This window comes from Dipteris shenzhenensis, chromosome 31 (genome assembly GCF_047967505.1).
Source record: "Dipteris shenzhenensis isolate YYH24624 ecotype China chromosome 31, Dip_SZ_1.0, whole genome shotgun sequence".
NCBI classification, from domain to species: Eukaryota; Viridiplantae; Streptophyta; class Polypodiopsida; order Gleicheniales; family Dipteridaceae; genus Dipteris; species Dipteris shenzhenensis.
In genome coordinates, this window is record NC_141626.1 from 20,455,740 (window position 1) to 20,478,813 (window position 23,074).

General features: G+C 43.2%; 1 protein-coding gene across 2 annotated transcripts in view; it reads left to right on the forward strand.

Moving 5' to 3' along the window:
- The first annotated feature begins 18,165 nt into the window (after positions 1-18,165).
- Positions 18,166-23,074, forward strand: part of AR401 (S-adenosyl-L-methionine-dependent methyltransferases superfamily protein) — a 40,563-nt gene continuing 35,654 nt past the window's right edge. Inside the window, exons 1-2 of one of the 2 annotated variants that reach the window (XM_087369707.1) lie at positions 18,166-18,255; positions 18,399-18,690. In XM_087369707.1, coding sequence (XP_087225833.1) covers positions 18,461-18,690 — 230 coding nt within the window. In that variant the 5' untranslated portion in view covers positions 18,166-18,255; positions 18,399-18,460. The other variant, XM_087369706.1, reaches the window with a different exon arrangement.

The following is a 23,074-nucleotide window of genomic DNA, read 5'->3' on the forward strand; positions in this document are numbered from 1 at the left end:
CAAGCTACCTCTTTCCATTGTTTTCCCATAGATAAACCTCATTTCGTCTCTCTCTTTTCCTATTTACCAAGCATGGCTGACATTCTCGTGTTCTGTGGATGGGTTGAAGAAAATCCAAATGAGTATCTTGTGGCCTTCAAGCGCCGTTGTGTTTCTCTCAACTTTCTTACTGAAGATAGATAGCTGTTGGTTCTTCCCACATTTCTAGAGGGTTTGGCTCAAGTGTGGTATGAGAAGCAAGCCGACGACGTTCGCCAAAGGTGGCCAAGGTTAACAGCAGCGATGATTGAGTATTTCGACAAAGAAGAGGAGCCGGAGAATGTGTACCTGCAGGTGGCAAACTTGAAGCAGTCAGAAGGTGACATGGCGTGTCGATATGTGGATCGAGCGACTGTGCTCCTGGACCATTTAATTGCCACGCAGGAGGACAATGCCGAATTTCGAGCTGGAATGACTCAGCATGTGCTGGGCTACCTTGTAGCAGGAGCAAGTGATGAATTCCGCCTCAAGCTTAAATGGGAGAATCCAGAAACTATGGTGCTAGCACATGAGATTGCTCAAAAGTTTGATAAAGTTCAGTCTGACCCCACTTCAAAGAAGACGATTGTCCCTCCGCAACCCCCTCAATTCTTGCAACAACAACCTAGGGGGTCTAACTCAGGGGCATACCCCCACCCCTCATCAAGGGTGTATCCACCGCCTCCACCTCAAATGTATGGTCCTCCCTTAGATGCTTACCCTCAACAAGGAGTATATCCTCAAGCTCCACCTGGAAGATTTTCCCAGCCTCGCCCATGAGCCCTCCTCCTTCCTACTCCCCCGACCCCTTCTACTAAAGAACCCGGGGTCAATGACCTAGCCAAGGCCCTAAATGATCTTTGGCTTGAGATGGTGGGCATCAAAAATCAAGCCAACCGCCCTCCAAGAGACCGTGCTAATGTTTATGCTATGAGTGCCACCAGAAGGGTCATTATCGCACCGAATGTCCCAATATTCCAAGGGTGAATTTTCTAAGTGAATTAGGCTCCGAGGATTTTGACATAGAGGTCCTTAACCTCGGGAAGAGAAGTCGTACCACCTCAGACCTCTCTCCAATGTGGACCAGGCCGCCCCAGGAAGAAGGTGTCCTTCTTAGAGCCCTCAGATGGTGAGATAGTAGAACCACCAGCAGAGAAGACTCAAAGATCTCGCAGGAGTAAGTGGTCACCCTCGGATTTTCCCATCGGCTCGGGGCAAGTGGACTATTCGGTCATTCAGGACCTTGCTCATCGGTCTTTGAGCATCACGCTGCCTCAACTAATAGCATTGAGCCCTAAGGTGAGACGCGAGCTGCAGCAAGGGCTCTCAACAAGGAGGAGCAAGAAAAAGGGGGTATGAGAGGTCTCTTCTATCTCTAAAGAAATTGATCGGCACCCACATATAGTGGATGTCATCATAGATAATTGCCGTGTCAAAAGTGTGTGTGTTGATGGGGGAGCTGCATGTAATATCATGGTGCCCCGAATCATGAAGAAATTGAATTTAAAATGCACAAGGCGTTCCTCCACTCGAATCAAGGTAGTAGATGGTCGACGACTCGCCACCCTGGGAGTCATTGAGGATTTGCCCATCACTGTCAATGGACCACCGTTAATTTCTTTGTAGTGGACATCGAAGATACAGGCAGGAGTTACCCAGCCATACTCGGGAGACCATGGTTGAGAAAGAGTGATGCAGTCAACTATTGGAAGATAGGACACATGTCTTTTGGTGCTTCTAAGGAGAAGATCCCAGTGCAACCAGGTGCCACGGAACCAGAAGAAGAAGAGGAGCAAGACAGTGATACTCTCTCATCCTCGATGTCTGAATCAATGGAAGGATGAGACGGGGGGAAGGAGTTCTCAGAGGAGGAAGTTTACATGATGGGGGTGTCTCCGACCCTGCCACCTACAGAAAAGGTAATAGCTAGTCCTCAACAGCTTGAATCTATGCTTTCCCTAAACCTCACTCCAAGTGAGAAAGATGAGTTCCTAGAAATGTTCAAAGATTTCCCTGACCTCTTCGCAACTAGCTACCGCCACCTTCGCCATGTGACTGCAATTGAGCACAAGATAGAGCTGAAGCCTGATGCAAAGCCAGTGGCTCAGAAGTATCAGAGATTAGGGCCCCTACAGACCGATGCTTTGCGCTCAGAGTTGCAGAAACTTATAGAAGCTGGGTTTATTGTTCCGGTTCACAATACTGAATGGGTTTCACCAGTGGTAGTCACCCCAAAGAAAAACAAGTGGTGGGTCTGCATCGACTATAAGAAACTCAATGCAGCCACCAAGAGGGACCATCATCCTCTTCCCTTTCAAGACCTCATTCTTGAGAAGGTAAGTGGTCATGAGATGTATACTTTTTGTGATGGTTACTCCGGGTTTTATCAAATCAGAATTGCCAAAGAAGATGTGCTCATTTGCCACACCCTGGGGGACATTTGCATTCAAACTAATGCCATTTGGCCTCACCAATGCTCCTGCTACCTTTCAAAGATTTATGCAGATGGTGTTTGCTCCTTATTTGGGGGATTTCTTGGAGGTGTTTTTAGATGATTTCTATATATTCTCGTCACATAAGGAGCATGTCATGAAGGTTAGGTTGGCCTTCCAAAGGGTCAATGATGCAAATGGCAGTCTCAACCCTGATAAATGCACCATTGAAGCCACTCAAGGGAGGTTACTGGGACATATTGTCTCATCCGAGGGTGTCAAGCCTAACCTCGAGAAGGTAGAAGCTATCCTCAAGCTCTCTCCACCAACAACCACACATCAGATACACTCATTTGTCAATCTAGCAGGATACTATCGCTGCTTCATTGATCAATACGCTGCTTTGACATGACCCATGACTATGCTATTGAAAGATGGGGTTGATTTCTCTTGGAATGAGGATTGTGATCATGGGTTTGCACAAATCAAGAATGCTCTCACTTCAGAACCCATTCTACACAATCCAGATTGGTCAAAGACTTTCTATATCAATCCTGGGTTTGGTGAGCACACTTTGGCAGGTATTCTTCTCCAGCAAGGGGAGGATCGGTTCATGTATCCCGTTCAATTTGCTTCTCGACAATTGCTCGACACCGAACGATGCTACTCAGAGGCTGACAAGCATGCCTTGGTCTTTGGTGTCTGCATTGAGAAATTTAAGCATTATGTGGCTAGAAAGTCCTTAATTATACTCACTAGCACTGGTCTTGCAAAGCAGGTTCTTCAATCACCAAATCCCATGGGCCGATTGGCCAAATGGTTGGCAGTTTTACAAGAATATGATTTTTCTTTCAAAATTGTAAAAGGGGGTTGTTCTAACTTGAAGAATGCTTTGATTGATTTAGAGGAGTGCCTTGATGTAACCCTTGTAGCAGCCATAGAAGTTGGGGATCCATGATATGGCGGTATCTACAGGTTTCTGACTGCTTTCTCCTTTCCTTCAGAAAGTACTATCTATGAGAGAAAGAAGATCCGCAAAGATAGTAGGCGCTACACCCTCTTTGATGGGGTGTTGTATCGTCAAGGCATGGATGGGGTACTAAGATGGGCCATTGATGTAGATGAAGTACCTAAGGTATTGAAGCATTATCACGATGGATTTTGTGGAGGCCACTATGCCAATGACTATACAGCTAAGAAGATTTTACATGCTGGGGGTACTATTGGCCGACCTTGTTCAAGGATGTCACTATGCATTGCAAAACTTGTGAACCATGCCAATTCTTTGGTAGGAAGGATTTGTGTCCTGGGCAACATCACCCAGTGATGTCCATCCATCCGTTTCAGAATTGGGGAATAGATTTTGTTGGGCCCTTGCCCATGACTGCCCGCAAAAAGAAGTATCTTTTGGTAGCCACTCAGTATGTCACTAAGTGGGCTGAAGCTATCGCCCTCCCCACAGAAAATGGTAAGGCAGTTTCAAATTTCATATTTGAACGTATCTGCACAAGGTTTGGGACACCCATGGAAATAGTATCTGACAATGGCAGTCCATTCTTAAATGAAGCAGTGGAGTTACTCATGGATTGCATGGGTATTGATCATCGCACTTCTAGCATCTATTATCCAGCATCCATGGGTCAAACGGAGCAGACCAATGGCCTCCTTTCTAAAACCATGGGAAAAATGGCTATAGGTAACAAGAGCTAGTGGGATCAGAAGGTCACAGAAGCTGTATGGGCTTACAACATCACTCATAAAATGTCTACAGGTCACACTCCTTTTGAGTTGTACGGTACTGAGGCCGTTTTGCCACTAGAGATAGAGATTTCGGCTTTGAGATTGGCACAAGAACAGAGGATGATAGAAGATGAACATGTAGAGGCCCAGTTGGTGCAACTTGAGTTCAAGCTAGATGAAACCCGACGCCTTGCCCTACATCAAATAGAGATTCAAAAGAATCGACAAAAGGCCCGCTTGGATGCTAAGATTCGGGAAAGACACTTTGCTGAGGGGAATGTTGTGCTATGCTTTGATAACAGATTGGACCACCAAATGGATAAGAAGTTCCTTCCATTGTGGACCGGTCCATACAAAGTCATCAAGGAATGTAGCAATGGGTGTGTACAAGTTCGGGAGTTGCATGAGCCATATGGCAAGAAGGTGATCAACAAGCGTTACCTCAAGCCCTTCTTTGTGCGTGATGGACCTAGGCATGGAAATGATCTGCATTCCCTGCCTGGGGGGGGGAACTGTTATGGAAAAATTTGTCTAAGGAAAAAGGCATAAATATGTGTGTGTGTGTGTTTGTATGTGTGGCAATAGTATAATAAAATATGGTGTGCATAGGGCCCAGGGTTGAGGTGGAAGGGCATGACCATGTGCCACCCTTCCATGTAAGAGGACCCATAAGGTGTGTTGTACATAATCCATGGTAGTAATATTATAAAATGTAAGGTGGCATGGTTCCTCCATGTGCCACCTCTCCACCTAGGCGGTCCCATGCTTGCATTTAGTGAGATATGGCCTAAAGTCCATGAGAGAAGTAATATAAAATAGCTCGAGATGGATATTATATTGGATTATTCCCTCCATGTAGGATAGGCCCATGTGGGGGGGGTATAGATAGTCCAAGGATGCAAGTTAAATAATGGGGAAAATAGGATGAGGTGGCAAGATTCCTTGTGCCAACCCTCCACTTGTCCTCCTAGAGGTTTGAACGTATTATAAAATTAGGAAGAGACCAAGGGAGTATCATAGACTTGAGATCATAGACTTGAGATATGGGGCTTGATTTATGTGGAAAACTGAGGCAAATGAGGTCTCAGGAAAGCATAGATTCAAGCTGTTGAAGACTAGCTATTACCTTTTCTGCAGGTGGCGGGTCGGAGACACCCCCATCATGTAAACTTCCTCCTTTGAGAACTCCTTCCCCCCATCTGATTCTTCCATTGATTCAGACACCGAGGATGAGAGAGTATCACTGTCTTACTCTTCTTCTTCTGGTTCCGTGGCACCTGGTTGCACTAGGATCTTCTCCTTAGAAGCACCGAAAGACACGTGTCCTATGTTCTCATAGCTGACTGCATCACTCTTTCTCAACCATGGTCTCCCGAGTATGGCTGGGTAACTCTTGCCTGTATCTTCGATGTCCACTACATAGAAATTGACGGTGGTGGTCAACCCATTGAGAGTGATGGGCAAATCCTCAATGACTCCCAGGGTGGCAGGTCGTCGACCATCTGCTACCTTGATTCGAGTGGAGGAACGCCTTGTGCATTTCAAATTCAATTTCTTCATGATTCGGGGCACCATGATATTACATGCAGCTCCCCCATCAACACACACACTTTTGACACGGCAATTATCTATAATGACATCTACTATATGTGGGTGTCGATCAATTTCTTCAGAGATAGAAGAGACCTCTCGTACCTTTCCCTTTTTCTTGCTCCTCCTTGTTGAGAGCCCTTGTTGCAGCTCACGTCTCACCTTAGGGCTTAATGCTATTAGTTGAGGGAGCGTGATGCTCAAAGACCGATGAGCAAGGTCTTGAACGACCGAATAGTCCTCTTGCCCCGAGCCGATGGGAAAATCTGAGGGTGACCACTTACTCCTGCGAGATCTTTTAGTCTTCTCTGTTGATGGGTCTGCCATCTCAGCATCTGAGGGCTCTAAGAAGGACACCTTCTTCCTGGGGCGGCTTGGTCCATGGTTTGGAGAGGGGTCCGAGGTGGTACGACTTCTTTTCCCGAGGTCAAGGATCTATACTTCAGAATCCTCGGTGCCCGATTCACTTAGAAGATTCACCCTTGGAATATTGGGACATTCCGTGTAATAATGACCCTTCTGGTGGCACTCGTAGCACACAACATTGGCAGTTCTCTTGGAAGGCGATTGGCTTGATTTCTGATGCCCACCATCTCAAGCCGAAGATCATTCAGGGCCTTGGCTAGGTCATTGACTCTGGGTTCCTTAGCAGGATGGGCCGGGGGAGTAGGAAGGAGGGGGCCACGTGGGCAAGGCTGGGGAAATCTTCTCAGCGGAGTTTGAGGATATACTCCTTGTTGAGGGTAAGCATCTAAGAGAGGACCATACATTTGAGGTGGAGGCGGTGGATACATCCCTGATGAGGTGTGGCGGTATGCCCCTGAGTTAGACCCCCCAGGTTGTTGTTGCAAGAATTGAGGGGTTTGCATAGGGATAATCGTCTTCTTTGAAGGAGGGTCAGATTGAACTTTATCAAACTTTTGAGCAATCTCATGTGCTAGCACCATAGTTCCTGGATTCTCCCATTTAAGCTTGAGGCAGAATTCATCACTTGCTCTGCTACAATGTAGCCCAGCACATGCTGAGTCATTCTAGCTCGAAATTCAACATTGTCCTCCTGCGTGGCAATTAGTCGAGGAGCACGACCACTCGATCCACATATCGATGCACCGTCTCACCTTCTGACTGCTTCAAGTTTGCCACTTGTATAGATTCTCTGGCTCCTCTTCTTTGCCGAAATACTCAATCATCACTGCTGTTAACCTTGGACAGCTTTGGCGAACGTCGTCGGCCTGCTTCTCATACCACACTTGAGCCAAACCCTCTAGAAATGTGGGAAGAACCAACAGCCATCTATCTTCAGTAAGAAAGTTGAGAGAAACACAACGGCGCTTGAAGGCCACAAGATACTCATTTGGATTTTCTTCAACCCATCCACAGAACACGAGAATGTCAGCCATGCTTGGTAAATAGGAAAAGAGAGAGACGAAATGAGGTTTATCTATGGGAAAACAATGGAAAGAGGTAGCTTGAATTGAAAATCAGGTGAAGATACATCCACAAAGCACACATAGGAAAGGTAGGGTGTGACTGGTGTATTGTGAAATACTACACGGGAAGAATCTTCATCATAGAATAGAATCTTAAAAGAACCAACCCTCATGGTATCACATCCATCTTTACAAGCGAGGGTTAGAGACACGACACTGCATAAGGTTGTTCATAAGGCAAACAAGAATGCCATGACAAATGTTAACAGTTGGAGAGCTTGCACATCACCTTCAACTTCTTACAGTACTTGTAATCGCCATGCTATTTCTTCAAGGGGTGTGCTGTCTGGCATCCTTCTTTTGAGCAATGTCCTTGAGGACCTTTCTGATGATCTTCCGAAGTCGGTAAACTCGTATCAAATATGCCCAACACTTAGTTTCATGATGACCACAACCTTTGCATTCCTTACAAATGATCACCCTCCTTTGTGGCTTGTGGCTTTGTTGGGGCGGTGCTCCCACTCGCTTCATGCGTGATTGAAGTACAAGCTTCATGTGCCAAGAAATCAGCAACTATATTTTGAGCTCGAGGGATATGCTGAATTTTTACCTCTTCAAATTGTTGGTAAAGTTCCAATGCTTGTTGATGTCATGGAACCAAGCCTTCGCTCCACACCTTCCACCTTCCACTAACTTGTTCACACACGAGTTGAGAATCTCCTTGCACCTCAAGTTGCTTGATGCAATGTTCTTGCGCCTGTTGTAGCCCAAAAATGAGTGCCAAGTACTCAGCTTGGTTGCAAGTACTTGCTGGTGCAGATTTGCTATAACAATACACCTCACCCTGAGCTTCACACCCACACCAGTAGCCTTGGTTGAACGTTTGTATGCGCCATCAAATTGGAGGAGCCAAGATGTCATCACACCAAGACTAAAATCCGGACATCCCAAGTTTCTCGGTAGTCCAAGATAGGTAGAAGGAGAGGGTGGGGAGAATTCAATACTTGAGCAAGACGTTCAGCACCAAATAAACTTGCAATCCTTTGTTGATAGTTTATCTTTAGACAAAAAAGAATTACAACTTGAAGCTCAAAATGAGGCACAAAAGGTTGATTAGGTACAAAGGGATTCCTTGGTCAAAACATTACCAATCGAGCCCTAGAAACCTTTGTAATGAGATCGAGAAGAAATCATTCAAGACGAGCTTATCCACAGGAATTAATAAGCAGATGCGCTAAATCTCCCCCCAAGCTTGGGGAGCATCCCACCCTTCAAATAATGTCACCCTTTTAATTACGTCCGATGCAGCAAGTAGCTTGATCACCGCACAATGAGTAGAATTGAAATCAAAGTCCTCCCAATGTATCACCTTGAATCATCCACGGTGTATCATCCCACCCATCGTCTCCTTGAACAATGCATTATACAATCAGTTGTTGAAGATCGACATGAAGATCAAGAAAGAGATCTCACCAATTGGTATCTATAATGAGCGGAGGACCGACCACCAAATCCTTGAACTCATCGAGAAGTAACATTAATATCCACCCTCCTTGTGTGGCGTGCGTCCAAGGAGTGAACTTGAAAAAGTTTAGAATCTACGATCTAGTATCAGATATGAATAGAGCACATGAAAAGAAGTACTTTTGATTTTTACAACAAGAGGAAACTCCCTACGGTTAGAGAGTTACAGTTCATGAGATTTCACCATATAAGCAATATCTTTACACTTTCATCACTTCCTATTTGCTGGCCCATTGGTAAGTCTTCCTTTTGTGAATGGGGAGGTCTTGGGTTCAATTCCCACTCCTTAATAAAAAGAGAGGAGAGGAGAGGAGAAGAGAAGGAGAAGAGGAAGAGGATAGGGGCACGAGATCTTTTGCAAGAGCCCGAAAAGTCTGTCCGTGACGCACAGGTGCGCCAGAAGACGTAGGAACCTAGGAAAACAGTTGCGATCTATCCGCGACGCGCAGATGTACTAGTTGCAACCGGGGGGCATGTGGGTGTTGTAGATGCGCATGAGCAGCGGTTTTGCAGGCGTGGTCAACTAGAAGATACGTAGCGCCGTGCAGGAACCTAGAAGATGCGCAGGAACCGCAGGCTAAAGGCGCAGAAATTGAGAAGTTCTGCAGTCGCAGAGATGGAGAAGTACGAGCAGAAGATATGCAGATTGGAGGCGCAGAAGCAAAGAACCGCACATGGAAGGTGCTGCAGAACTACACCCAGTCGTAGGAGTAATGAATTTTACACCACTAGTTGTGGAGATTTCGATCCCAGTAGCCACACCGATTCTATTAACTAGAAAAGAATTCAATGCATGAGGCTAGACGCTAGGCATGGCGATGCTCGAGGGCCATGGAGGAAAAGGGAACGTGAGGGAAGAAGCGTTAACATAGGTGGGGAAAAAAGATTAAGAGGGGTGGGAATGAAGAGAGGGACTATGGCACAAGGGGGAAGGAAGAGGGGGAAGAGGAGCATGTACATGATGGGAGGTGGAATGTAGAGATGGAGACATCAAGGGAAGAGAGTCATGCTTTATTGGAAAGATGGGGGGGGAAATCAAAGTACTAGCTAGGTGACTTTACAAGAATGAGCAAGTTCTATCAAGGAATAACCCCCTCCTTTTATAGCCAAGAGAGGGGGTCTCTCCCAATAAATGCATCCTCCCACATGCATGGTGTGTGTGGAAGAGTGTCCCATGTGGGCTAGGCGGTTATGCACTCTCAATTGTGTGTGACAACCCCAAAGCCTCATTTTTCCACATACATCAACCCCCATATCCCAAGTCTAAGATAATCCCTTGGTCTCTTCCCAATTTTATAATACGTTCAAACATCTAGGAGGACAAGTGGAGGGTTGACACAAGGAATCTTGCCACCTCATCCTACTTTTCCATTATTTAACTTGCATTCTTGGACTTTCTACACCCCCCCCACATGGGCCTATCCTACATGGAGGGAATAATCCAATATAATATCCATCTCCACCTATTTTATATTACTTTCCCATGGTCCTTGGGCGATATCTCGCTAAATGCAAGCATGGGACCACCTAGGTGGAGGGGTGGTGCATGGAGGACCCATGCCACCTTATCATTTTATATTATTACTACCATGGATTATGTACAACACACCTTATGGGTCGTCTTACATGGAAGGGTGGCACATGGTCATGCCCTGCCACCTCAACCCTAGGCCTTATGCACACCATATTTTATTATACTATTGCCACACATACAAGCACACACACATATTTATGCCTTTTTTCTTTGGTCAAATCTATCCATAACACTACACAAGCGTAGGTCAAGGATCTCTTCACTCAGTGTATGTCAAGGGTCTCTAAACAAAGTCTATGTCACTACACAAAGTATAGTATCTTAATCTTTTTCTCACTCATTCTACTATTTCTCTCTCGAGACCATGACCTTACATATATGTCCTGATCTTTTCTAGAGAGTGTTTTGGCTATTACTATTCTATTAGATCCATCAAATATACCTTTAAAATCAAGTTATTAGGAGTGGAGTTGTGCCACTACTCCACACATACAATGATCTCCCTCTTGACTGTGCTTTTGACCGTTGTTGTCACAAATAGACTGATGTGTGAAGTATTGAGAGTGTTAATTGATTAATATTCATGTGCTAGAGAATTATGGAATCAACATAGCCAATAATCAAGGAGGAGATGGTGGGTGCTCTCACCTAATTCCTCCATTTTTTGCTCATCTATACTTCCCATATACCTAGTCTAAAGGCCCTTAATATCATTAAATCATTCCATACATATAGCTTAATCTAAGGGCAAAAGGTCTTTATTTTTCAATAGAGAAATTTAATCAATTTCTTAGGTGAAAAAGGTGGAGTACGCTACTCCAATTAAGCTAGAGATAGCTTCAAAGTGCGAAGGGGGGACTTGAACTCAAGAACTCCATAATTTTCTTTCAAGGTCTTACCACAAGGCTACATGAAGACATTTTACAAGAAGTAGAGTATAAGGTTTTAAAGTCTCACCCTCATAGATAAGAGGGGAGGGTGCCCTCTTCTCATAAATAGAGGGAGTTCCTCATTACCCTCTCCTATCCTCTCTACCCCTCCCTCTAGCTTTTCCACTAATTAATACATTTTTGAATCCTTTTCAATTGGTGGACCTATTAAGTCCATTCACACAAATATCTTGACATGTGTGTAGAAATGCACAAGCCCTTCATGACCATAAATTCACATGTGCATAGCACAAGGAGGAGTATTTAGGAAGCAAACATGTAGACTATGCATGGGATAGATATTTATATGGAAGAAACAAGCAAATTGTTGAACAAAGAAGTTAATGTGTTGATCAGACATGTAAAGGTATAAGTGCAAGGAATGCTCTTCCATTTCTCCATTTACTTGCATGACTGTCATAGAAAATGCTATTGAAGACTTTATTTGTATGGAAGGAACAAGCACATTATTGAACAAAGAATTCAAAGTGTTTGATCATGCATAATCGATCAAGGACCCTCATTACTTTCTCCATTTACTTGCAAGACCATAATAAAGATACAATATTGAACACCTACTTGTGTACGGTCCTTATCCATGGATTTATGATATTTTTGACCTTGGGCAAATGTTCTTCATCTACATATTCACCTACATGTTATCAACCAAGTGGCAATCTAAAATTGTAGGCCACAAATATCTTCCACCAATCTTATGGATTTATTAAAAATTTTATTGGAGGGAAAATAAGAACTAGTTCATATTTGAATTATGTTAACGCTATTTGCACATAAAATATTTTTGGTTGGTCACATGCACAAAGATATTGATTAGGTCTTCAATGTGATTTTGCACAAGATCAAAGCATGATATGTTTTCACTATGGATGAAGTATTGCCTAGCGTAGAGGTTACTAGGTCTTCAATGTGATTTTGCACAATGTCAAAGCATAATATGTTTTCCCTGTGGATGAAGAATTGCCTAACATAGACGTTATCAAGGTTGAGATCATGTCTTTAATGTGATTTTGCACAATATAAAAGCATAAGACAATATGGATGAACTATTTCTTGGCATAGAGGTCGCCAAGGTCCATGGCTAGATGAGATTGTAAATTGAGGAATCATTTTGGTTTGGGGCCCAATGCTAAAACATATCCTCACTATTTCATGTTCTACATGCAAGATATTGAACATGTTATGTGGTCAAAGGATTGATGTATGGGTGGTGATTGATAGAGCAGCAATGGAAGCATGGAGAGTACCAACAATGGAGGAAAAAGACGTGTTTATTCATGAATAGAAGTGCCCTTTTGTAGGCAATGCATGTGCCCATGGGAGAGCATGTCCAGATCCACTAATTTCTCCAATGATCTCTTAATCAGGTCCATGAATCTTTCAATCTCACCTAATAGAACCGTCTACCACCTAACCTGGTCATACTAACCACCATGTGGTGACACACGAACTCACACTAACGTCCATTGGTACAACCCCATTACATCAGTTTGTCCCAACATACCTCCCCCATGCCAACAGTAGTACATGGAAAGCTTCATGGCTTGTTCACACCTACTAACAACACTCATGACCCCAACTTGTGATTCACTCTAGTTATGGCTCTTGGTTTACAACTGGGAGAATGGACAATGACTATGGGAAATTCCCATTTGGCTGACAAGGAAATATCTCACACATAAGGCTAACAATCATTTCCCAAGGAAGAGAACCCTTATTGACCACACACAAAACAACTTAGAAAATAAATGGGTCATCACCCTCATTCAAGACTTGGGTGGTGAAAGCAGCGAGAGCCTTAATCTCCTCTAGTTCTTCTTCTTCTTTCTCTGATTCTTCCACAAGATTTGCCGCAAGTCTCTTCTTTGCATAGCATTCCTTCTCAAAGTGACCAAGCTTTCCACAAAAATTACACTTCATCTTGCTCTTGCTTGTAGATCCTTTGAAGTTGCTTTTGACCATATATGCCTGTAGTCATTCCTTTGTTTGATCTTTTTTCTTCTTCCAAGAGGGATGCCTCTATATCTACCAAACTGGTCTCTGGTAGATTAGTGAGACTAGTTATAATGGTACCATACTTTTTAGGTAGACTCTTAAGCAAGATAGCAATCACAATGTCATCGACTTTATGTAGCTTTAGATCAAAGAACTTAATAAGCAAGCTATACTTAGAACATTTTCCCTGTGCTCCAAAGACAGTCTCAGGGTGCCTCCATGCAGCATGTGCAGTTTCACAACCATCAATGTGATGAATAAAGGAATCACTTAACCTAAGTTCAATTATAGCTAATGCCTTTTCATCTCTAAGTAACCATAATGCTTCTCCTTCCCTAGTAGTAGGTTTCTTCTCTTTCCCATTAGCAATATTCCAAATCCCCTTTTTCATGAGAACAAGCTTGAGTTTGGTCTACCATGTGTGAAATCCCTCACCCTCAAACTTATCTAGAATCACAAGAATGTGAAACCAATAAAAATATTAGTTTTTGCTTGTCAAGAATACGACTGACATGCCACTTGTAGTTAGGTAATGGAATGAGATGTCATTGCCTTGCAAAATTCATGGTCAAAGGGATCACTAAGAGTACTAGGTTTTCTACTTGAAAAAGGTATGGAGCTTGTTCATTTTGTTGCTGCACTACTACTGATGATGAACAATAAGACACTTGCATTTGAATAAGTAAGCTATTGGCCTTCATAACAAATGATGCCAGCATTTCAGATGCCTTTATAGGCTACTAGTATGAACCTACAACACCTAAAAAGCATGGCAAAGGCATCACTATATTCAAAAGGATTCGTAGAAAAAATTATCTTGAATGAGAGTGGATTTTGAAAAATGAAGCTACAAGTTGTAAGCATACATTCAAGGATTGTTTTGTGGAAAAGCATAGTGTGACAAATTTGACATATTGTGGAGAAGACCGAGAGTACCACCCACACATGTGGCATACATTCATTGTAATTTAGCTCAAAGATGATTTGTTTGTAAATGAGAATGTATTTTATAGTATCTAATGCATAAATTTATTTTGTGGGGCATTTTTATTACTTAAATGATGGTTGATCGCTTTTGTAATATTGGAATCTAAGAATAAGTAAATGTGAATTGTGGCCTCATTCTTGCATTAATTGTAAACTTAATTCCATGATATTGTGAAAAAGCTACCATGGTATTGTCAATAAGTAAATGTAAATTATTTTATTGGGTCTCCCATCGACATTGGCTGTGTGCTAGCCCTATACCGAGTTGCGATGGCATTTTCGATCTGGAACCTTAGGAACCAGAGAGTGTTCCACAGCTTGGGCATCGTGGGTGGGATCACTATGTAGTGAGAAGTGTTAGTTGGGGTGGTGGTCTATTTGCAGGACTTTGTGGGTTTGCTTAGGGAGTCGGATGGTTTGGTGTCTTTTCATCTGAAAGATCTGAGATCTATACTCCTTTATGTTTAGACCTTTCATATTTGTGTAGGCCTTGGGTTTGTTACCTAATGTCGGCCAGCTTTTGTTTGGGGTCCTGACCGCCCCCATTTCTATTTTCTTCTAATAAGAGCTGGCTATTTCTTTTTTTTTAAGATTATTAATTTTGACAAAATATATAAATGATTCTTTCAATATATTTAGAAGGCATCATTTATGATACATTGTGGAGGATTATGTAAATCAAATATAATGTGATTCCATGATATTATGTAGAATTTTAAAATTTAAATAGGTTTCAAAAGTTTTAAGTTTAAATAGGTTTCCCTTAGTATGTGGAATGGAACTAAGTATTTTTAGATGTTATCAAAGTAGGATGACTCTTTTCTTTGCATGCCTCTTTTTGGTATCCATGGTCCATTTTTGCATGCCTCTTTTTTGTATCCATGGTCCATTTTCTTTGCATGCCTCTTTTTTGTATCCATGGTCCATTTTTAAAGTTTGGACTTTAGCATAACCCAATTTATCATGATTGCCAAGAGTGAACCTTTTGCCATGTATCGATGAGCACAAAGAGGGGGGTTAACTCGATCAAAGAGGGGTTTAACACGATCAAAGTATTTCATAAGGAAAAATGAGAGTGGCTTCTATAGCAAACATAATTTTTAATTTTGTTTATTTCATTGGGAAAAATGAGAGGGGGCTTTTATAGCAAGCATAATGTTTAATTTTGTTGTGAAGCAATATCCAATCTTAATTTTAGGATGCCTTTGAGGGTTGAAGCATGCACATTGTTAATATGAGTGGCTTGGGAGAGTCACATCCTCACAACAAACAAAGTAATCCACAAATTGTGAATGTAGACTTTATTTGTTTCTCTCAACAGTATGTGTATGTTCTGGATTCACCTCCACCATGTCCAAGTGTTTAATCCAGTAACAATGCTTTTTATATAATGTGATCCGATATATGGTAATTAATATCAAATATAAAAGCATGAAATTTTATTATTATGAATCTCATGTTTACACTATGCTAGCTTATGCTAACTTATTTTCACGAGTCTTCATAATAAGTGATTATGGGTCATTGGAAGATGAAGGATGTTGCTTTTATTGTGACATTTTATTTATAATATAGCTGAAAAGTTGTGGCCAAGCTATGTGAATATCCTAGAATTGAATGATGATACATAGTTCAATAGTTTTGCTCCATGCATAAGTTTGGACATCCTAGAATCTCATTATTGCTTTTTATTTTGAGGCATTCATATCCCATGGAATTGCCTTGAATTGACCAAGTGTTGACCCTAATATTGAATGACTCGTATTCTACCCGAAAGATTCATGATGAAAATGAGTCGAAGCAAATCAAACCTTTTACAAGAACATTGAAGAAGAGAGTCCGCACTGAAGATTTGTGATTTGGAAAGCAATGCATCATTAAAGATTTATGATTATGGAAAGAAATGTATTACCCACAATTAATAAAAGTTCTCTCAATAGGCCCAATGGTAATGACTCAAAGGCCACACATTTAAGTTTGTGACATTGCATCTTTCATAACCAACCAAAGTACTACGGAGAATGCTCCTTTTACAAAGCTAGAAACAATTATATGCAACCCACATGGCCCTACCATATTGTTCCATTTCATGTGTCAACAATTGAGGGTCTTCACAAACCTAAGGTTTAGAACATTGAAAATATGAATTCTCATTGAACTTAGAAGATAGGAAAAAAAATGCCACAATGATGACATGATTTTGAAGATCATTGCATTATGTGTGCTTAGATAAATGCAAAGAAAAGTTAATCAAATGTATTAACTAGTGGAAAAGCTAGGAGGGGAGGGGTGGACAGGCAAGGGGAGGGTAACGGGACATCCCTCTATTTATGAGGAGAGGGCCCCCTTCTAGTCTTATCTACGAGGGTGAGACTTTATAATCGTTATGCTCTATTTCTTTTCCTGATATCCTCATGTAGCCTAGTGGTAAGACCTTGTGAGTGACTATTGTAGATTTGACTTCAACTCCCCCCTTTACATGAAAATGTGAAGCAATCTCTATTTGACCTTAAGCTTAATTCGGGGCTTTTTACCTAACAAATCAATTGAATTTCTCAATAGAAAAACAAATGTCTTTTCTATTATCTTTCACTTTAGCCTAAGTTATATGTATGGAATAGTTTGTTGATATTCAGGGCCTTTAGAATTGGTAGATCTGGGATGTATAGACAAACAAACTAACAAGGGAATCAGGAGAAATCCATTTAGGGGGAATGAGAACACTACATCATCAAATGCTAAAAGAAAGGAATTTTAGGGTCGAAGGTCTAAAGCTCCCTTGGAGAACTCTAAAGGTATCCACACTAGCACATGGCCTTGAAAAATTTTTGTACAAGAATACTCCTTTAGTGAAGGCCAATAAAATTAATGTGGCCATGTGGGACCACTCTGTAGTGTGATGGATGATTGTGCTCCCTTAAAGGGAAAAATAACCAAATGTTGGTTTAGTAGTCCATGTGCTTTGGAATGCCTTAAGAATTTGTGGATGTGATAGTTTCTCTTCAAAATGTGAGAAGAATCCATGTGAAATGACATGGATCTATCATGGTTTCCAAAGCATCGGCATTGGGGTCGGTCGATCATGTTCAAGCTTGAATTTTGGGGCATCACTCACCAATGAGTCCTAAGAGTGGGTTCCCACTACCATTGTGATGATATTGCTATTGTTTACAATTGTAGTGGGATTGCTTGATGGTGACTCGCAATTTGCCTATGTCATGTAGCTTGCAAAATTGGTTAATCAAGACTCTATGAACCTTTCCGACCTTGTCCAACTACAAATCCTCTTCTTGTACCTAGCTTCTACCAAGAAAGTGTAAATAATCAGCAACACAGCATTGTTGTGCATGAAATACTAGAATTACCAAGAAAGCAACAAGTGGGGACTTGGGGGGAAAGGGCTTCCTTGGGGAGTTCATGAATGTGCACTTGAGGGATTGATGTGGTTGGATCTACAAGAAGGGCCTCGTAGTGGATAGAAGTGGCCTACATTGAATGTGGAGCAATGTATCAATAAATAGTGGCAGACAAGGGAGGAAGTCACACTAATAAGCGACGACAAACCTCAAGGCCTAGGGGTAGTTGTCGAAACATCAATGTTTCTGTTGGCATGGATTGTTAGCATCAATCAAGATTGTTCAAGTAGTTGCCTAGAAATGGTTGGGAATGTACCTTTGCTGAGATGGCAACAAAAGATTCGATTGTGGGTCGATGTCAACAATCATTTGCAATCGCGTGACGCACGGGAAGTGCCCACAATCGCATTTTCTTTTCATCATAAGAAAATGGCTCATGGTGGTGGCTGACTTTTTTCTTATGGAAAGAAGATGCTCCCAAGCGAGCATTTCTCCAATGGGTACATGTTGGGGAAGCGAGTAATCTTTTCATTCAAGAGTGTAAAGCATCCTCTTTTTTTGGGGGGTGGGGGAAAAAGGCTGTCCACGTTGGCACTGGTGGGCTTGGCCAATCCAGGCTGGCGAGTCCACGCTGGCACTTGTGGTCCACGTGGACTTGGCGAATTATAAAAGCAGGGCCGATTGCGACAGCTAAGCAGAATGGTATTCGCCAAGGATCTCTCTCAACCCTAGGTTTTCTCCCTCTTTACATGCTTTTTCTTGCTTATCGTTTCCTTCCGCTCAGTTTTCCCTTCTCACAATCTGTTTTCCTTGCAGATTTTTACTTCACAAGTTCTCGATTTCAGGATTTGAGAGCTGCCGCGATCTACCAGGGCACCCCACGCCTTTCCATTGCTCTGTCTTCCCCATGGCTGGTCTCCGTTGGCCCGCTGAAGAAGGACAGCAGCCTCCGCCTAGAGAGATGGGCAGGATGGTGGATGCGGACTTTGCGGCACATAATTCGGATGATGAACGCTCTGTAGCTGCTGACTCTTGGTCAGTGAAAAGTGAATACGGCAGTGTATTGGATATTGAAGACCAAAGGCAGGCCGATGCGGAATGCCTGGCTGCTTCAAGTTTCCGCACCTCAGACTACTGGTGAGTGAAGCTGCAGTATATTGGTATATGATTGATCCAAGTTTTAATCACTTTGGTCCTAGGAATTAATTGCCTAGTAACTGGGTGCACATTCACTATCTCCAAGGGCCCACTAGAGAATTTTAATTCCCCAAGTCCCGCCCCATGGCTGAACCCTCGCACCCTAGAGGCTCAAGGTAATCACGCGCAAATTACAGGAGTCGCAAAACAAAAGTCCCATAAATTCAGTGACAGAACTCATCTAGTATTAGCCCCCTGATGAGCTCTCTGAGATTTATATGAGTACGAAACATTGGCAAAATCTTGTTCTCGCAATATATTCACTTCATCCTCCTAAAACACTACCATGCCTTCGAGATCAATCGAAGACATAAGGGATCACATGATGCCAACCAAGCTGTTGTGTATTCTGGCTAACATCACTCCTCCCTTTGGTGAGAATTTGTCCGCATTATCCAAGCTAAGAACTGTTTCTTCATTTCGTATCATCACCCGTTTCTTCTTTTATGGCTAGCATATGAAAGGACATGGAATGATTTAGAATATATTCCTCAACGAAAGAGAAGACGTCAATTTCTTCTAGCTAAAACAGAATGAAACTTCTAGAACTACTAGGAAGCACATGATCGCCATGCACTTATCTATGTTCTAGAAATGTGCGAACATAGGCTATAGTTGGCTTAAAGCTCACTAAAGTAAGATCTTGCAAAGAGGTTGAATTACAAATAGCAAAAATGATATAGATGGGGTTATAAGGGCTTCTAACCATTTTCACAAAGATGTAGATGCGGTCAAAGCCTACCTGAAGTAGAGAACGACACTAAGGCATGATGGGCCTAGCAGTGTTCCATCATGGACCCATCCAGCATTGCAGCTCTCATGCGAGCGTTCAAGGAGCATGATCGACTTTTCGAGCAGCTCCAAATCTAGATTGAGCGTTGCCAAATCATCATCCACTCAGAGGTTGTCTACCTGTTAGCATAGTTCCGTGGATTATCCTTTGGCAATCGCCGTCATAGTCAGTTCTTCATCCCCAAGTAGCCCTTCATCTGCTCAGGCATCTTCCATCTTAGGGTATAGTTTAGTGGACTACCTTGGCATACTGCATTCATCGGAGTCTCTTGGGTCTCCCAGCCAAGGGGGTCTTGCAGTTTCTCCAATTAGCTCTCAGGGGTCTTCCATCCTTGGGAACATCTCAGTTCATTCAGCAATCATAGGTGCTGAGTCTCTTGGGTCTACCATCCATGGGGATCACCCAGTTTTAGCTGCTCATTCTCTTGGGGCTTCCACCCCAGGAGATTATCCAATCTTTTCAGGTAGTTCTAGTTAATCCTATGGGTCTTGCTGCCCAGGGAACTTAGTCAGCTTCATTAGTTTCCTTAGGAATTCATACAATTTTCATAGTCATTTTCGATGGATCTTCCATCCTTGGAGACATCTTAGGGTTGCAATAGATGAGCCTCCTGGAGGGGGTTGTCCAATTCCCCCAGTTAGCTCTCTTGGGGATTCCACCCAAGGGGAAACCCTAGTTTCATCAGACAATTGTGATGGGTCTTCCACCTATCAAGCCTCTCCATCAGCTATGTCGAGTTTCTATGGTCTTCCACCCATGGAGCTCATTTGGCCGATCAGTTTCAGTCGGCATGACTCACATTTCATCTTCTCATTAGGAGTTTTCAAGACTAGAGGTATCAGTTTCCAGTGCCACTGGGCTTGAAGCTCCAGAAGAGGGGGCCTTGTAGGAGTCTACCATCTCAGTTTCAGGCCTAATAGGAGGGAGTACTTTCACAGAGTGTCTAGCAGGCAATAACATAGATGATGATCACTCCTGAGCAGTTAGTGAAGATAGTCGGACAATGTCCTCCACAGCTCTCCTTCGTCAGTTCTTTAGGGAGCCAGCAGTTGTAGTATAATTCAGTAAAGAGTTTGACGACGCCTTACCATTATTGTGCCCTTCATTCCATGAGGTTAGCAGTCTCCTCTTCATTGGATCCCGTGTTAGAAAATGAAATCCCACCAGAGGGTATTCCACAATGGAAGACTGATAAGTATTACACGCGGATGTGTTTCACTATGGAATCAAGCTTCATAACCATGTGTGTACTTCACAACCATTCATGTGGTGTTCAAGGACAATATAGAAGCAACTCTTATATATTTCCGTCCAAGACAAGATACAATACCGTTTGTCCAATCCCCCCAAATTAGACATGGGATCATGTCGCACATCCAATGAGTAGGGAAACCCTTGTAGGAGGAGACCTAGTTGCAAGGTGTATGGAACTGATCATGGCAGGCTGGAGGGTTGGACCTGTGTGACTGCAGGCTGGAACTGCAGGTGACAAATGCCAAAACTGAATGGGCGACTGAGGGGTAAACCAACCCGTTATTAAACAGGGCTGGAAAACAGCCGACTTCCCAGGCGGCTTGACCAACCAGACCAGCCAGTTGACCGACCTGCTTGGTGGTTGACTGACCTGCTTGGCCTTGGAGAATTGCCCAAAACCATGTGAATCTTCTGCTAACTGATGCTGCGAAATGATGACAGTGCAGCCAGGTGTAGTGCACATGACATTCCCCTCTACTAAGCTTGTTTGCTAGGTGGATGCTTTGCAGTGACCTGCTTGGCCTTGGAGAATTGCCCAAAACCATGTGAATCTTCTGCTAACTGATTCTGCGAAATGATGACAGTGCAGCCAGGTGTAGTGCACATGACATTCCCCTCTACTAAGCTTGTTTGCTAGGTGGATGCCTTGCAGTGCTTTGCCTAACAACCGGAATTGCTCCGCCATGGCCTATGACTTTGGGGACGGGGAATGGACCCTGGCTTCCAATTGCTGGCATGCATCCTCCCCATTGCGGAAGAACCACCCACATAGAACTGCTGGTGTACTTCATGAATTACTCAGGCAGGCAGCCAACTGAATGCCGGGATACTCCAGAAAACTCAAGTGCACTCCTGGAAACTGATGTACTGCTGACTGCATGATTGTTGTGAGAGAAAGCTGAAATACACATGTCTCCTCTGCTGAAGTGAGTAGTTATGCACTCATGGCACCTGAGGTACTACTATCTGCATGGTCGTTGTGAGAGGAAGCTAGAATACACATGCCTCCTCTGCTGCAGTGATAATTGATCCTGGAAAAAGCTATGTCAACCTTCTGGAATCTAGAATTATGGATGTCTCCCTAAGAAACTAAGAGGGAGGGCAGTAGGTCTGGTTGGCGGCCTATAGACCCTAGTCGGCCAAGTTCTGGTGGGTGAGAGGAAGAGGGGCAAGTCGGCCACCTCTTGAAGTGGGATGGCTTAGCCCTTCCCGATAAAGGTCCCCCCGGGTTAGTGCTGGGGGGGATTGAGCACTCATTCCAGCAGCTCCTAGATTGTGTAGAGCACCTCCCGGAGTGTATAATACAGGAGGAGGAGGAGAGCCTTTTGAACTCCTTCTAAGCCACCAAAGGCCTCTATCAAGAGGCATGCAGCAGGAGTGAGCAATTGATTGGGCACACCCAGAGGCCTCCTTCAGTCACTAGTGGAGCAGAATAAGGACACTTTTGTAATAAAGTTATGGAATTTTTTTTTCCTACATGATTTGGTTGCCTCTCGGGCTGTTTACGTTTACAAATTTGTGTGTGGTATCAGAGCCAGGCTATTGAGAGCCAGGCATCAAAGCCCTTCTTGCTCGAAGACGAAGGCCTTTTTGATTGGAGAAGAAGGTGACTTTAGATCTAGCCAGAGGAGCATGGAGGCTGCCTTTGTGAGAAAGAAGGCGATGTGGTTTTAGATACGTGTGCTATTATGAAGTAAGGATTGCAGTTCAGTTTTTTCAGATCAAATGGCTTCACACATGCTTTCACCAATTTTGGGGATAATTGGCAAACTGGGCAGGACTTTAGATCTAGCCAGAGGAGCATGGAGGCTGCCTTTGTGAGAAAGAAGGTGATGTGGTTTTAGATACGTGTGCTATTATGAAGTAAGGGTTGCAGTTCGGTTTTTTCAGATCAAATGGCTTCTCACATGCTTTGACCAATTTTGGGGATAATTGGCAAACTGGGCAGGACCAATTGCCCGATCGGGAAGGTGCAGATTGGGAGCCACATGGTGGCAACGAAGTGATGGAAGGTGGCCATTGGAGTGGAGGTGAAGCCCCAAGATGTCAGATTGGTCCAAGAATGGGAGCTGAGGTATTGCCTATGATTATCGGGACAACGTGGGATGCAGTCCTATGGCACATTGTGTTGGATATGGCAGCAAAAACTTGGACAATCTTGAAAGACTTGTATGGGATGAATAAGTTGGTGAGTATTTATTTGCTCGAGAATTAGTTGTATACAATGAAGACAGAGGAAGGAGATCATGTGAGGGATTATGTCTTGAAGCTTAGCGG